The sequence below is a fragment of the Platalea leucorodia genome (genome assembly GCF_965183815.1).
Source record: "Platalea leucorodia genome assembly, chromosome: 10".
Classification (NCBI taxonomy): Eukaryota; Metazoa; Chordata; class Aves; order Pelecaniformes; family Threskiornithidae; genus Platalea; species Platalea leucorodia.
Window position 1 is genome coordinate 2,323,432 of NC_138832.1, and position 14,157 is coordinate 2,337,588.

At 47.5% G+C, this 14,157-nt stretch overlaps 1 protein-coding gene across 1 annotated transcript in view; it reads left to right on the forward strand.

The window, feature by feature from the left end:
- Positions 1–451: 451 nt before the first annotated feature.
- The window catches only part of SH3BGRL (SH3 domain binding glutamate rich protein like), a 37,803-nt gene continuing 24,097 nt past the window's right edge, over positions 452–14,157 (forward strand). The window contains exon 1 of the mRNA XM_082323404.1: positions 452–617. Coding sequence (XP_082179530.1) covers positions 573–617 — 45 coding nt within the window. The 5' untranslated portion in view covers positions 452–572. The remainder of the gene's footprint in view (positions 618–14,157) is intronic.

The following is a 14,157-nucleotide window of genomic DNA, read 5'->3' on the forward strand; positions in this document are numbered from 1 at the left end:
GGCCCAGCGAGGGAGACGCCGTGTTTCCAGGGCCGAGGGGAGCCGCCGAAGGGCGGGGAGCGGGGACGGCGGAGCCCGGGGACGGGTCGGGAGGGGAGGCCGGGAGGGGAGGCAGCCGCGGGCTCCCCGCAGGGATGGAGGGGCCGCCCCGCCGCTCCTCACCCCCTGCCCTGAGGCGGCGGCCCCGCCTGGGCCCGGGCCCCCGCCTCGCCTCAGCGGGGCTCCCCGCCGCCATGGCGCGGGCGCCCCCTCCTCCGCACGTCTCGCGTGGTTCGTCGAGAACTCGCCTCGCCCCTTTCTTTCTTCTTCTTTTTTTTTTCCTTTTTTTTTTTTTTTTTTTTTTTTAACCATTTTTCCCCTCTTCCGGGCTGGGCGGCGGTGACTGCTGGGCCGGCAGCCCAGTGAGCGCGGCGAGGCGGGGCGAGGCCTCCCGCCGCCTCCCTCCCGCCCTCCCGCCGCTGCCTCCTCAGCCCCAGCCCGCGCCGCGCCTCGCCGTGCCCCCGCACACACACACACACCCCCCTCACACCCGCCCGGCTCCGCGTCCCGCCGCCGCCTCCTCGTCTCCCAGCATGGTCATCAAGGTCTACATCGCCTCCTCCTCCGGCTCCACGGCGGTAAGGGGCCGCCCGGGAAAGTTGTACCGGGCGGGAGGGCGGCGGCGCGGGGCTGGGGGGCGCGGGGGGCCGGGCCGGCTGCGGGCTCCCCCCGGCTCCCCTCGCCCGGGAGCGGCGCCCGGCGGCCGGGCAGCCTGAGGGGAGGCTGGGGCGGGCGGGCCGAGAGGAGCATCCAGCGCTTGCGGGGAGAGGTGTGCGGTGCAGCCGGCCGTCCAGGATTAAATAAAACCACATTTCCTTCGTGGTTCCGCGGCTCCTCCCGAGCTGTGTGTGCCGGGCTCGGGGGGTCCGAGCGGCGGGCACCCCTCCTCCTGCGCTGGGAAGGCAAAGCCAGCAGCGTTCGTTCGGTTTTGCTTTTTTTTCCCCTGTTGTTCTTGAAGTTTATTTCTAAATTGTGCCACCCATCATGTCAGTATTCGGTTTGGATGAGTTTATTCCGCTTCCATGGTATCATTAATGGTGGTGGGCATGTGTGGCCGCTGCCCGAGTCGCTGCCGTTTCTTGCCTTCTGGGAATAACGGGTTTCGCTTCTTGTGGCCCCAGCGCGTTGTAGGCACAGCTCGGTCAGAAGACTGTATTTTTCAAAAGGGAAAGAAACAAAAAACAAAAATACTGGGGGTTGGTGCCTAGGTTCAGATGTAGCGAAGAGTGGCAGCGTCCTCAAGATCGTCGGATTTCTGTTTGATCTGTGTAAAGATGCTCTGAGTCTAAAATCCAGGGGATTTTCTCACACTTGGTATGAATGTGCTGGAGAACTACAAAATGTCAGAGACTGAGAAATGCCAGCTATTGCAGTTAATGATCAGTGACTTTTACCGCAAGTCGATAAAGAGACTGAGCCGTGGCTCTGTGATGACCTTTCATGCCACTGTTAGGCTGTGTACTTCAGGTGCAGGTTCCCAAACTTTCAGAGGACGGTGATGTACAGAAGATAAAAAAACCCCTCACTGAATTCTCCTTCTCCGGTTGAGTGCATTCACTGATCTACGATCTTCAGCAGATAAAATACCACGTTGGTAAGCTTTGCCGCTGATGGCTGTGATGCTGTAACCCCTCGTTTAGCTCTGATGACAGAGGCTGAGCCCCGCGGTGACGGAGCGCAGATGGCACGGGAGTGTGTGCCTTGGGTGTCCCTGCTGCCGCTCTCTTCCCGTGTCGTTTTCGTTAATCTTGATGTCGATGCTGACATCGACGTGCTGGTGCTGATTGTGAACAGCAGACGATTATCTGATGCTGATCTGGAGAGTGTCTTGAGATCCTGAGTAGTTCATTCATAAGGGGGGGTCTGAAGGGATTTCTGCCGGGTTTATACAAAGTGATCATCTGGAAGGAAAGAAGCGGTCATTAGCAAATTGAAAAAGTAATTCTTTCTATCTAATACAGCTGTTAATAGGTTTCGAGTTGACTGATTCAGTTGCTATAGATTTCCATCAGTGACCTCTTAATGGCAGTTATTGATTTCGGTCTGTGTGGTGATACTAAGCTCCAGGGGTGCAACCGCTGATCTCAATCCTCACTATGTTTTCCTGTTTTTAAATTAGGTTTTTAATTATTAGCTTAGTGTTTCCTGCGATGCTGTCTTGTCCTTGTGTGGATTGTACACGTTACAAGGCTCGATTCTGACTTACTGCTGCCTTTTAGGCTCCTTTGTGCAACCCTGGTTGTGGAATTTGAATATAGCGTTGGCGTAGTCTGTTCTTGTGGAATTTGAGCGTAACATGCACATAATTGCCAGTTTTATGACGTGTGTGTGTGTACGTGTATATATATATATATACACTCATGCCTGTGTCTAAAGCTAGTGCAGCTCAAGTCATCTTGCGGTAATGAGCAGGACTTGCACATTCTCAGTTTACTGAGTACACCAAGGGTGTTTCTGTTGGCCGGGATCAGCCGAGTACCTCACCGGGTGGCTGTTTTCTTTCTAGCATAAGAATTTTAATCAATGTTTCAACCTAAAGTAAGACAGAGAGGCACCTATCCGGAGGGAAATGTGCTCGATGGGAATGAGTCGTTTTCGTGGGTCTTCAGCCATCGGTGAGACGGGCTTTGCTTGGAAGACCAGAGGAGCCTTTCTGGGTGCTGAATTTGAAATCACCCACTCCAGGAATGGAAAATCCACATCAGAGGAGGTTGCTACAGAGAGATGGAACAGAGTCAAAGCTGTTCCCAGCAAAGTAACTGAACTGGCTAACATCAGCCCTGTAAGGGCTCTCACTCCTGCTAAGTCGGCTTTATACTGTCAGTGATGCCTGGCACTGTGTTATTTTGGTTTTTAAAAGGCTAATTTGCCTGAGTAGAAGCAAAACAGAAATAAGTATAAAATCTCCTCCTTCCTAGAAAACAGCTGCCCCGTTTCTGTAAGTTGGTGAAGCTTTCGTGAGACCCCGGCAAGCATCGTCTCCCACTGAAGGGAGAAGGGTTTGAGATTGCTTCACACCTCACAGCCTGGGGGTGTACGTCTTGGAGGGTGCCCAAATTTTGTGGTCGCTTATTGGCAAAGTCATGCTTTGTTATGCAGTATAATTTGCCACATTATAGTGTATAAAATGTTTCCCCAAGGCACTGTTCTCCATAAAGTTACTGTTCAGTAGTATGTATCTGTGAGGAAAAAATACTGTATGAAGCTCATGTCTAAACAGGGGCATTTTACAACTATGTTTCAAGGGATTTCTGGTGAAGTTCACTTTAATTCCCGTGTACGTGTGTCATTCAGAGTCTGGGCCTGGGCGTTACAGCGGAAAGTGTGACTGCCAAGCTGCTCCTCGACGGGTTTTGCGGCACGAGGAGTTAGTGCTCAGTGTTATCTTTGGTGCGTTTCACTGGTTGCAAAGTCCTGTGTTTGTACTCGGTCATGGGGTTTGCTTTATGCTCTGTACGGTAAAGGTAAAGGTGACTTTGCTTTGGGGAGGTTTATTGCCATGGTGCTCATAAGCAGAGATAACTGAATATACTGGAGGTTCATAATTGAGGCCTTGGCTAAAATATGATGATTGCAGCCTTGGTCTGGCCTCCTATTTGAATTTAACCCCAGAAGTCATAATGTAATAGTTACAGCACCAGTTTCCTGCTGTATTTGGAAGTCTCGTACGGAAAACTGCCCTTTCTCTTTAATCTTTCTCAGTGTTGTACTGGTGAGTCGTGGGCTGGGGCAAGGACGCATGGGGGACTGTAATTATGAAGATGAGCTGTAGACACCAAATGTGGGAATATGCATGTGTAGCTTCTGTCCAGGAGTCTTTCTGCGTGACATACGGTTGAAGCGAACAGTGTTATTTAGTATGAGACAGTGTTGGAGGCTACGACTGTAAAATGACAGACGCAAATGCCGCATTCAGAAGCACCCAAGCGTTGACTCGAGCAGGGACTGTGCAGGCTGTGAGAGTGATTTGACTGTAGACTTCTATTCAAATCCTTCAAGAGACGAAAGGAGGAGAGGCCAAAGAGTAATTAGACTCTTGCTCCTGGAAGAAAAAGGATACAAGGAGGGAAGAAGCTGAATTGCACGAGTCCGGTCAGTGATTTTCTCCATTAGCCTTTAGGTATTTTGTTGTTTTTTGGGTAAGAGATTGCCCCAGCTTTCCTGCAGCACCAGAAGCACTTGTGTGCGTCTTCCTGACGGCAGTTGGATTACCAGTTTTATTGATCTCGTGTTGAAAGGAGCCAGCTGTTTAAATTCTTCTCAGTCTTACGAGCGTGCATTTGTTGCCAACAACTGCACCGGTCTTGACTACGGACTTTGCCCGAGAGAATGGTGTTTGCTCATCTGACGTCCCCTTGCAAGCTCCAGGAGTATGGGTGAAACCCGGAGGCCGTGGCTGTGGAAGCGAAGTGCCAGCGCTGGAGATGGCGGGCTGAGCTCTCCCGTGTGCCGCTGCCAGCGCTGCGGGCCATGGAAACTGCTGCATCGAATCCCTGGTGTCCAGACTGCTCCTCTGAGCCAGGAACTTCATGTCTGTGGTCTACAGCCCATGCTTCCATCTCTCTGAGCTCTCCCCCCTCGCTTGTTTTGATGGCTGCGTGGGTGGTTTTCCTTCCTCGCCTCCTACTGCGACTCCAGACATGGCAAAAAGAAGAGATGATCTGCAGAATTGGTGTCAGAGTCCCATGTTACACATCAGACTCGCCGCTGTTTAGGGATGGTTTTAGAGAGGAAAGGAAATTTTAGTTTATTTTTTCATTCACAAAGTTAGGGATGTGGGGGGTTTCATGTTTTTCTTGTATTGTTTTCTTGCTTGGGAAAGGATCTAGGTCTTCTCCCCACCTACCAGGAAACGAAGACGAAAGCGGCCTGTGGTCTGGAGAGCAAACATTTGCTTGCAATTACTCTTTTCTTTTCCCCCACATAACCCAGTAAGGCACAGGAGCGCTTTCTGGTGCGGCTGGGGATGTATAGCCAGTGGCAAGCGCTTTCTAGAGCATTACGGACTGCAGCTGAGGGAGAACGGCGACTGGAAACGAGCAGAGTTGTGCATAGCCACCCTGTTCAACAACTCGGGGCTTTGGGAAAGCTGGTGAAGCCGCTTCATCCTTCTGAGGCAATCCCAGTGAAGTAATACATAGAGAGATGGAGACTGTACAAAAAAAAAAAATCTATGTTTTGTATTTAAATCCCTCTAGGGCCTTTTCCCTCTGCTTATCGCAATAAATGCAAATACTGCCATCCTAAGATAGGATGAGTAAAGCCTGCGTGCTTTCTGTTTCTGTGTTGCTTGGCCGCTTCGAGGTTTCTGAGCGGCTGGCGCTTTGCTGCCTGAACACCCCAGCGGTGCAGGGCCGTAGCCGGAGGTGGCTCTGTGCCGAGCCTTGCGGAGGGCAAATGCAGCTGCAGCAGGGTGGTTCTTTGCACCCAGCGTTTTTATCGGTGCGTATAATAAGTGTGCTTCGTTCTGCAGCCGCGTTCAAGGTTGCAAATGTGTTGTCGCAGCCCGGATGCCTGTGGTCACGTTTGCCATCCCCGAAGCCCCGAGCCGTGGCAGCAGACGTTCTGGGGCTGCTAATGGACTTCCATGGGTCCCCGTGGTGCTGCGTATCAGCGCGGCTAATACGAGAAGAAAATAACGATATGAATCTTTTATAAATAGTCTCGTAATATGGTGCAAGTTTAGGTAAAACCACATATTGTGGGGAAAATAAGCTGCATCTGTAGTTTTAAAAACAATCTCACAAGCGTACATATATGTTTTTGTGATACTTGGCTCATGCAGTTTATATACTGTGGGTGAGAACTGACTTGTTGGTAGGTTTGGTATTGACTTTTAAACGCGTCTCTTGTGTAAACATAACATGCACGAAATACGTTTTTGGATACCCAGTGTTAACCAAACTTAATCTCTCTCAATAAAATGGTATGAATTGTTCTGAATTAGAGCTCTCGGGGTGGAAGACAAAATATGTAACGCGAATGTAGCGAGGCAGTTAGCGAGGATGCGTTCCATCTGCCTCGTGGGTTGTTTTTTTTAAAGTCATTGTTCCAAACTCTAGATAAGTCAAATATTTTTCTTAAAATATTACATTAAAATTTTTAATAGAGCCAGAGATTAAATCGGCCGCAGTTGTTGCAATAGTTTTAATATCTCAAAATAAAAAACATTCTACTGTGCTTAAATAAAAACGGTTTTCTGACGGCATGAGGAAGATGGGAGATTATACTCCACAGTTAAGGCTGGGAAGGGCTTTTTGCTGAGAATATCTGTAGATGGTATACGCAGGTATGACTGTTTATTTTGAAATAGTGCCTCAGGATTATGTCTTTCTCATGCAGTGCTTGGGGAGAAAAGGCTGAGTTTGGGAAGAAGCTGAATGCCCTCAGCTTGCCCTGGCTTTGCTTGAACCATCAACCTCAGCGCTTGTCGAGATACGGTCCGTACAGTGTCATGTCAGTGCTAAGCACTTGTGCTTTTTTAATAAATATTTGTAGAGTTGAGCAAGTAACTTTTCTTGTCCTGAGGCATGAAAGTTACACTCAGAAAATGCCTATAGAAGTCAGTGAATTGGCATGCCTGTAACGAGCGGAGGGTGCCAAAAACAAGAGTCTCTGAAAGGTTATTCCTGTTCCTCCCAGAAGAGGAGGAATTGAGGAGGGAGGAGACAAATGGAAGTAAACAAACATTGATAGATTTCATCTGTTCAAGCTCAAAACAGAACTAAAATATTCCCCTATATGATAAAAAGAAATGCTAAGGATGCGTCGTTGGCATAGCCGGAGATAGGTGAGCTCTGCCTTAGGTAGCTGTTCTTCGTGCTCCCCAGCCCTTGAGCTGCTGCCCTGGAACCGCTGATCTGCGCTCCTGGCACTAATCAGCCATCTGGAGACCTGAACCAAATCCACAACTTGTATCAATATTATGCTATTCAAGAACCTTTCTACTCAAACATGAAGATACCGTGTTAACAACATGTGTTTAACCCCAACCGTATTCAGGGGAGACCTTCAGTTTATGATTAAATTTAAAGTACTTTTGTTGGTCAGATATTTAATCAAGCCTGAAAGAGTTTTAATTGTAACGCTTATCTATTATTACTTGTCCCAGAAAAAAGCCTCTATCCAGGAGCATGTCCTTTCCAGGACAGCACCTCCAGCTGACTGTTAAGGCCTGTTTTCTGAAATTTGGAAGGTAGTAAAGTGAGAGCGAGGTTTAAGCCACCAGAAGAAAATGCGAAGGGTTAACGTCAAACTGCGGGCTGACTAAAGTTAATGCTGTCTGGCTCCAGCCGAAGTGGTCTTCGCATCCTGACTTACAGCTTCTTCCTGTTGGGCTTAGTTTCCCCTGTGAGGAGGATGTGGTGATTCAATTTCTTTAATTAGCTATATCTGAAGTTTAGTTTTATTGGGGCTGTTTTTCCATAATGTGAATACTGCCTCGCTTTAAATTCTAAAGGCGCTCGAGCGTAAAATTTTAACTATTACCTGTCGAGGGATCTATTGTTTGAACTGCTGCGGTGTCAGAGTGAAGAAAGGAGCCAAAGGCAGCAGTGGTTATAAAAAGGATCTCGGGGAAATCTGGAAGCTGCAAGCTATCTTCCTGTGCAGGGCAAATTGATGTTATTCTTTGTTAGACTCTTTCCCAGCAGACGCATGGACAGAGACAGAACGGGGGGCAGAATCCCTAGGCTGTCGGAGAAGAAAGCCGTGCCTCACAGCTGAGTTACCTGGAGCAGCCACTGAGCATACGAATAAGGGTGATCCCTGAATATTGAATCCCTCGACTTCCAGAAAGTTTTGGATAAGCTTTGGCCAGGTTAAAAATCTTTTTTTTTTTGAAGAAACTAAGCTGCTGTGGGATAAGAGGAAAGGATATTTTTTTTTTTTTCCTTTTCAGCTTATATAATTGATTACACACCAGTTATATAAACGAGATAACAATCAAGACTTTGGAATATATAGGCAGCTTTTGCAATGTGCAGAAGATACATGGAGATCCTGCAGAGATCTGTGCTGTTCCCTAAGCAATCTGGAGAAAGAGTGAGGTGACGAGGCTGTTGGTGAAGTGAGGTTGCACAGTGCGAGAGCAGCCTCCTGTACCCGTCCCGGGTGGGAAAGCAGGACGAAACAATCGTCATCCTGTGCAAAAGCGGGGTTTAAACCAACCGATAGTGTTCAGCAGAGAGGTCTTGGAGCTGTACGAGGTAATTCTACAAAAATACCATATTAGTGGTCATAAAAAGCAAACAAAATGTTGGGATTTTTTAGGATGGGAGAGAGCAAGGGAAAAACCCAATACCACTGTATAAATCCATGGTGCATCTGTATCTATAATGGACTGGAACAGTTGTCTTGAAATGATATTAAAAAGTTAGAAAAGGTGCTGGGTAAGGTGAGGTTAACACCGTACGAGGAATAACCAAATAAGGTAGAATTCTGCAGCTGAGAAAGAGCTGAAAAAGTATGAAAAGTGATAAAATCATGTCGGGCATGGGAGAACAAATAGGAGGTGATTATTCACAACTTTTCCTAATGCAACAACTGGGGGAGAGCAAGCGAGACTAGCAGGTGGCAGGTTCAGAATAAATGAAGTACTTTGTTTGACAACATGTAGTTTAATGGAGAAACTCATCGCCAGAGAACGTGGCGTACGGCAAAAATGGCATGGGCTCAGGAAGCAGCGAGACAAATTAAGGGCGAAAGTCTATTAAGGGCTATTAAACATAATTACTACACCTCTGACTCAAAACTGCGGATTATGGGAGTCTGGGAAAGGATAATGTGGTGTAGCCCTCTGCGCTGAGTCTGTTGGCATGCTCTTCCCCGGGATCTGTGGCCGGTGGAGGCAGGATATTGGGGTAGACAAGTGTTGGATCTAACCCAATAAAGCTGTTCTTCTGTTCCGGGATGACATTGGCTCTGCTCCCAAATTGTGTTAACAGTTCGCATTTGAAAATTAAAGAACATGTTGTCCAGGAAAAATGTTTGATGGAAAAGAATAAAGAATAGATGTGTGTGTTTGGGATGTGTTGGTTTGTTTTTAATTTGGTAGTTATTACAAATGCCTGCAATTGTAGAAGCATTAGAAGGCTCTGGACATTTAGGTGTAACTAGAAATTTCCTCTGAAATGTAAACAGATTCCGTATCTGGTTTATATTCAGACATACCAGTGTGACTGAAATCTTACCTCTCTCTGCTTTGCAAACCCTGCGATGCTGTGAGGGACTGTAAATATGAGAGGAACTTTTAACTATATTTGTCCCCTGTATCTTAGAAACCAGAGCGGGGCGGGGGGAGCAGAAGTTGATAATAATTCTTCTCTTGGTTTCCTTCCGAACAACTGCAGTTCAGTTCAGGAGCCAAGGACAAGGCTGTAAGAAGTGTTGTATGAAGCTATTTGCTATGCAATAGATGCTGGCAGGCTCAAAAGTTTCTGTTGAGAGATAAAAATCTTTGAAATCTCAAGGTGCGGACATTGAGTAAGACTTTGCAGAGGGAAGACTCACCATTAGATCTTCTGTTTGACGTATAATGAAACGCACCGCGGGATCCCGACTGGGATCGGGGTGTTAGTAACGGGGGAGCCAGCGCGAAGCAAGCTCTGCCCGGTGATGCACAGCCTCCCTGTGCAGGGTTTGCGCGGGGCGTTGTGCGCGGGTGCGGCTGGGGAAGGGTTTCCATTAATCAAAGCTGAAATGTCACTCTGTTTTCCTGGGCTCTTGGGCGGACCGGGAGATGTGAATGAGAGTTTGCAGGACTGAACACGTCTGTTCTTAACACGTCTCGTCGCCGGTCACAATCTCAGCTTTTTTTACATATGAAACATCAGCATTTGGTGGTATGGACAGCAGGTGGTTCCAAAACCAACATGATTTTGCAGCATGAACAGCAGATGCTGGCATACATCATGTCTAGACCTAGGCAATAAGGTAGGTGTATCAGAAGCCCCTCCTGCCTTAGGCATAGGTCAAAATAAACTGGCAAAGCCCATTGTAAACAGAAAACAGGCAGCCTCTGGGGAAAATAATAATAGTTTTCACATAAAACCACATTTTTATGAGAGTAGTGGTTTCCAGGCAGGTTTAAACAGCACATCTGTATTCACCTCATGGGATGAACCTTTGGCTGTGCTAATGTCTCTGGGATTTTTGCCATGGACTACAGCAGGACAAGATTTTACTCCTTTGGAAATACTTAATGCCGCTTATCCAAGATCATTCCTGTGCACGTGTTGCAAATGTAGTCGGCCAGAGCAGCAGCTGCAGAGCAACTGGCAGAACGGGAGAGGAGCAGAATAACTCCGTGAAGGAATTAAAAATATATCCCAAAACATGCTCACTGGACATGGATAGAAATGAAGTTCAAGTGAAGATGATTTACGGATAATAGAAGTAGGATTTTTTTTTTTCCCCTAGGCAGGAAATACAATATATGTGAGTAGAAATAAAAAGATAAAAAGGGGCAGGTTTGCAAACTTAGTGACCTGATAATCCTGATTAAGAACTGGAAATTCCTTTCCACCCTGTTATGCAGATAAGCAAGTCTCATGGTTCTGGTGGCCAAGACCATGAAACCTTTGTACTTGAGCAATCTTTCTCTAAATTTCTCTTTCCCTTAATCACATTAAAACGTACCAGCAGGTAGCCGTGAAAGCCTCCGTTTCACCCGCAGAGGACTGAGGTTTGAGTTGTGCATGCTGTGAAAAGATCAAAGTGGGTCCATAAAGCTATCTCGGGGAATGTTCCTTCCAGGAATTTACACCTGTATAAGCTGAGGAGCAGCTGGACAGACAGCTATGTCTTCCATATAACAGTTTGGGACCAAGATTAGCAGCTTGGAAGGCGTTAGGATAGCCATCACCTCGCGCTGTCAGCCATAGAGCATTGGGCTGAGACTGAAGATCATCATGGGAATGAAGCTATTTTGGCTGCTCTCCCAGGCCTGGAGAACTCCATCCTACAGCAAATAAACAGCTGGGGGACTTAATCTTTTAAAAAACTAAAACGCAGTGTGTATTTGTCTTAGTTCCTGATCGTGGTATGCAGATGCTAGCTTGCACGGAGGCAGAAGGAAGCTTGTGGTTTAAAAAAAAAAAAAAAAAAGCAGATACCATGGTGACAAGAATGATCTAAAAAACTTAGAAAAGACAGTGGAGGGGTTGCAAAGCGGTCTCCAGGTCGTGGCTCTGTCGGTGGCCATGCCCACCACTGAGGCATGGGCAGCATCCGGATCAGCGCCCTTGGTCCGGGGCGGAAGGCGGCACTTTGGGCTGCAATGGTGCAGTAGGCGAGAATAGCTTGTTGCTGGGAAGGATCTTACTGTGTTGCAAAATGCTCCACTTTTTTTTATTCCTGTGAAGAGTGACTTCAGGACGTCTCCTGAGAGGTCCTCTGGAGAGCAAACCCCCAGGCGCGGGCCTCCCTGGCTATTGCAAGCAGAAGTTGGCCAACTTCTGTATTGCTTCAGCTACCGAAAGAAGTAGAAACTGCAGTGTGGCCAGTTCTTGTGAGCTTTGTTTATCTTCCCCTCTCCCCCACTTAAAGACACAGTTTCTGAACTTACAATATTTTGTCCAAGTCTGCACTAAAATTAAGAGGGGATCTGGGGCCCCCAGGACGCTACGCACTTGAAATGTTCCCCAGGCAAATTCACGGGTCAGAAAGCTGGTGCCGATACAGATTGTTGTCTGCTAAACCTTCCGTCCCTGGGATGCTCTGGTGTGGCTGTACCGACCTGCGGTTCTGTCTCAATGTGGCCTGACTCTTCTTGGAAAGAGGAGGAAAACTTGTATTTAATCCATAGCTTTTCTCTTAATCCCCTCTTCCTTTGTATTATGATATTTAGGTATTTTAGTTCAGGGAAAAAAAGCTTTCTTCTCTTGAAAAATCTATTTGGTTTAGTTTTAGAATAGCAGTCGTCAAAAAGACTCTTTTGCTAAATAATGTCTGTGTTACACGAGTTCTTCAATGATAGAAAGTAATACAGAACAGAAGCACCTGGGTTTAGCGTAGGATCCCTGAGGTCGTATTACATTTCTTCGTAAAGTAGTTTTTTATTTAAAGATAATAAATGCCTGGCAGTATAAAGGCAGTGAAACAGCAATTAATGCTGTAAAATTTTAGTCTTGTCAGTTAATTTAGTCTCTCTGTGTGCTAAACCATAGAGGAAATAAACTGTCTTTTTTATTGCAAACCACAGGAGCCTCGTGCAATACTTGTCTGTGCATTTAACTCCTTTCCTAGCCAGAGTTCAGCTCTCGTCAGACAAACAAAACAAAAAATGCTTTTCCTCTCTAGTCTCTTTGCCATGCAGGGCTCCTCATCGCCAGCATAAATCCACGGATTCTGAAAAATAATTACACTAGCAGCCGTTTCAATAAACACCCCAAACTGTAGCCCTCTGCTGTCTGCGGAGCGTGTTGATCTAAGGCTGTCTTCTCAGGCTGCTTCCCCAGTAAGTATTAGGCAAATGCTGTCGATACTGGAGTTTCGGGGTGGAACGAGGTTGGACCTGTGCTGTTTTAACTGACACAACACGACAGGCAGCAGTTTGCACAGGGTGTAATTGCTGCCAACATTGCGTGGACTACTAAGACCTGTCTTGAAACCCTCTATGAAAATGAAGATAAAGGAGGAATAATAATTCTGGCTTTCAGAGAGAGACTGGCTGAAAAAAACAGACTCGGAACCTGACAACGGTGGCGAGGTCCAGACTTCCAGGACTAAAACCCTTGTTTAAGCTGCTAGAGCAAGTACTCAGGTTTTCCGTGGCACCCTCAGTGCCTTTCCCCCTGTTTTTCTCAGCCACGTTGAGAACTTTTGCATATCTAGGAGTATGTCATGTTCTAGAGAGTTTTCTGCATCTCACGTGGTACTGAGCCTGATTATCTTGTTGGAGACTAGTCTTCTGTGTGTTAAATTGCGTTACAGTCAGCGCATAAAGCCTGTCTGTGAGGCTGGGCTGCGGTGTATTTGATACTGTTGGTAGAAACAGCCAGAAATGATCCCTAACCCAAATAACAAAGTAAATAAGCAGTGATTTGAAAAAATAATTATTCCTGCCAACTAACAGCTTAGGAAAGGAAGCTCTGAGCGGCGAAGGGTGCATTCAGAGTTGTTCAAGGAGTCTGTGACGGAGGTAGCTTAGACTTCAGAACTTTTTTTTCTTCCACATAGCAAAAGCTCCCGTTTCCCAAGACTGTTTTTGTGCCTCAGGTAAGAGAGTACAGCGGAGAGACTAAGGCGAGATGCTGAGGCTGTGGAGACACCGGCAATACACTGAGCGGCTGTGCCAGGAGGAGGCTGTTTCTGGAGGCTGCCCGCTGCTCAGGTCCTCTCTGAGTTGCCCATTGAGCATCCCAGGGCCGAAGGAGGGGCTCAGCACCAGTAACTTCACCTTCCGTCATGGCTAGTCCGGCTGGTGCTGCCTGGAAAAGGGGACGTGAAGCAGTGATGGAGAGGCCGTGTGCTGGCTGATGGGTGGCTGTGGGGCTGCTCCCAGGTGCAGCGGTGGCGGGACGGCATCTCCTCCCTGCGGGGATGGACCAAGCGCAGGACTTAGTACTGGCACGAACCCGAACGGCTTTGTTGCCGTACCAGTGGGAACATTACACGAGGTTTCTTGAAGCTTGCAGTTCTCTGCTGTTCTGCCCGAGTTGTGCCAGACAACTAACTCTGCGAACGCCAGTAATGATTAATGACGGAAAATTCAGAAGCTGTGACAGCAGGTTTGTTGATAGATTTCTGCTTTCCCGCTAACCCTAAACCTTGCCCAGATGAGCGGCGTTGCTGGAGATTCTCTGGCCGATACACCACGAGTTCATTCCAGGCCCTGGGGCAGTTTTTGTTAAGCAGACGCTGGGGTTTGCCCGTCCTTCTCCTGCGTAGTCTTGGAAGCCTGGTGATCGCTGCAGGATAACGCAACGTGCGCGTGGTTCCTTTGTCTGCTTCTCCTGCCGCTCTCATGTTCGTGATGTTCAGGAGTTAGGTTACCTTTCTACTGTTTTTTGGGAGGAGCAGATATGTTTGTTTTTATTTAACCCTGCGCAGAGTTTGGATGCTGTGACTAGGCGCACGATAGACACGCAGGGAAATGCAGCCTGCCAAGCTCCAAGT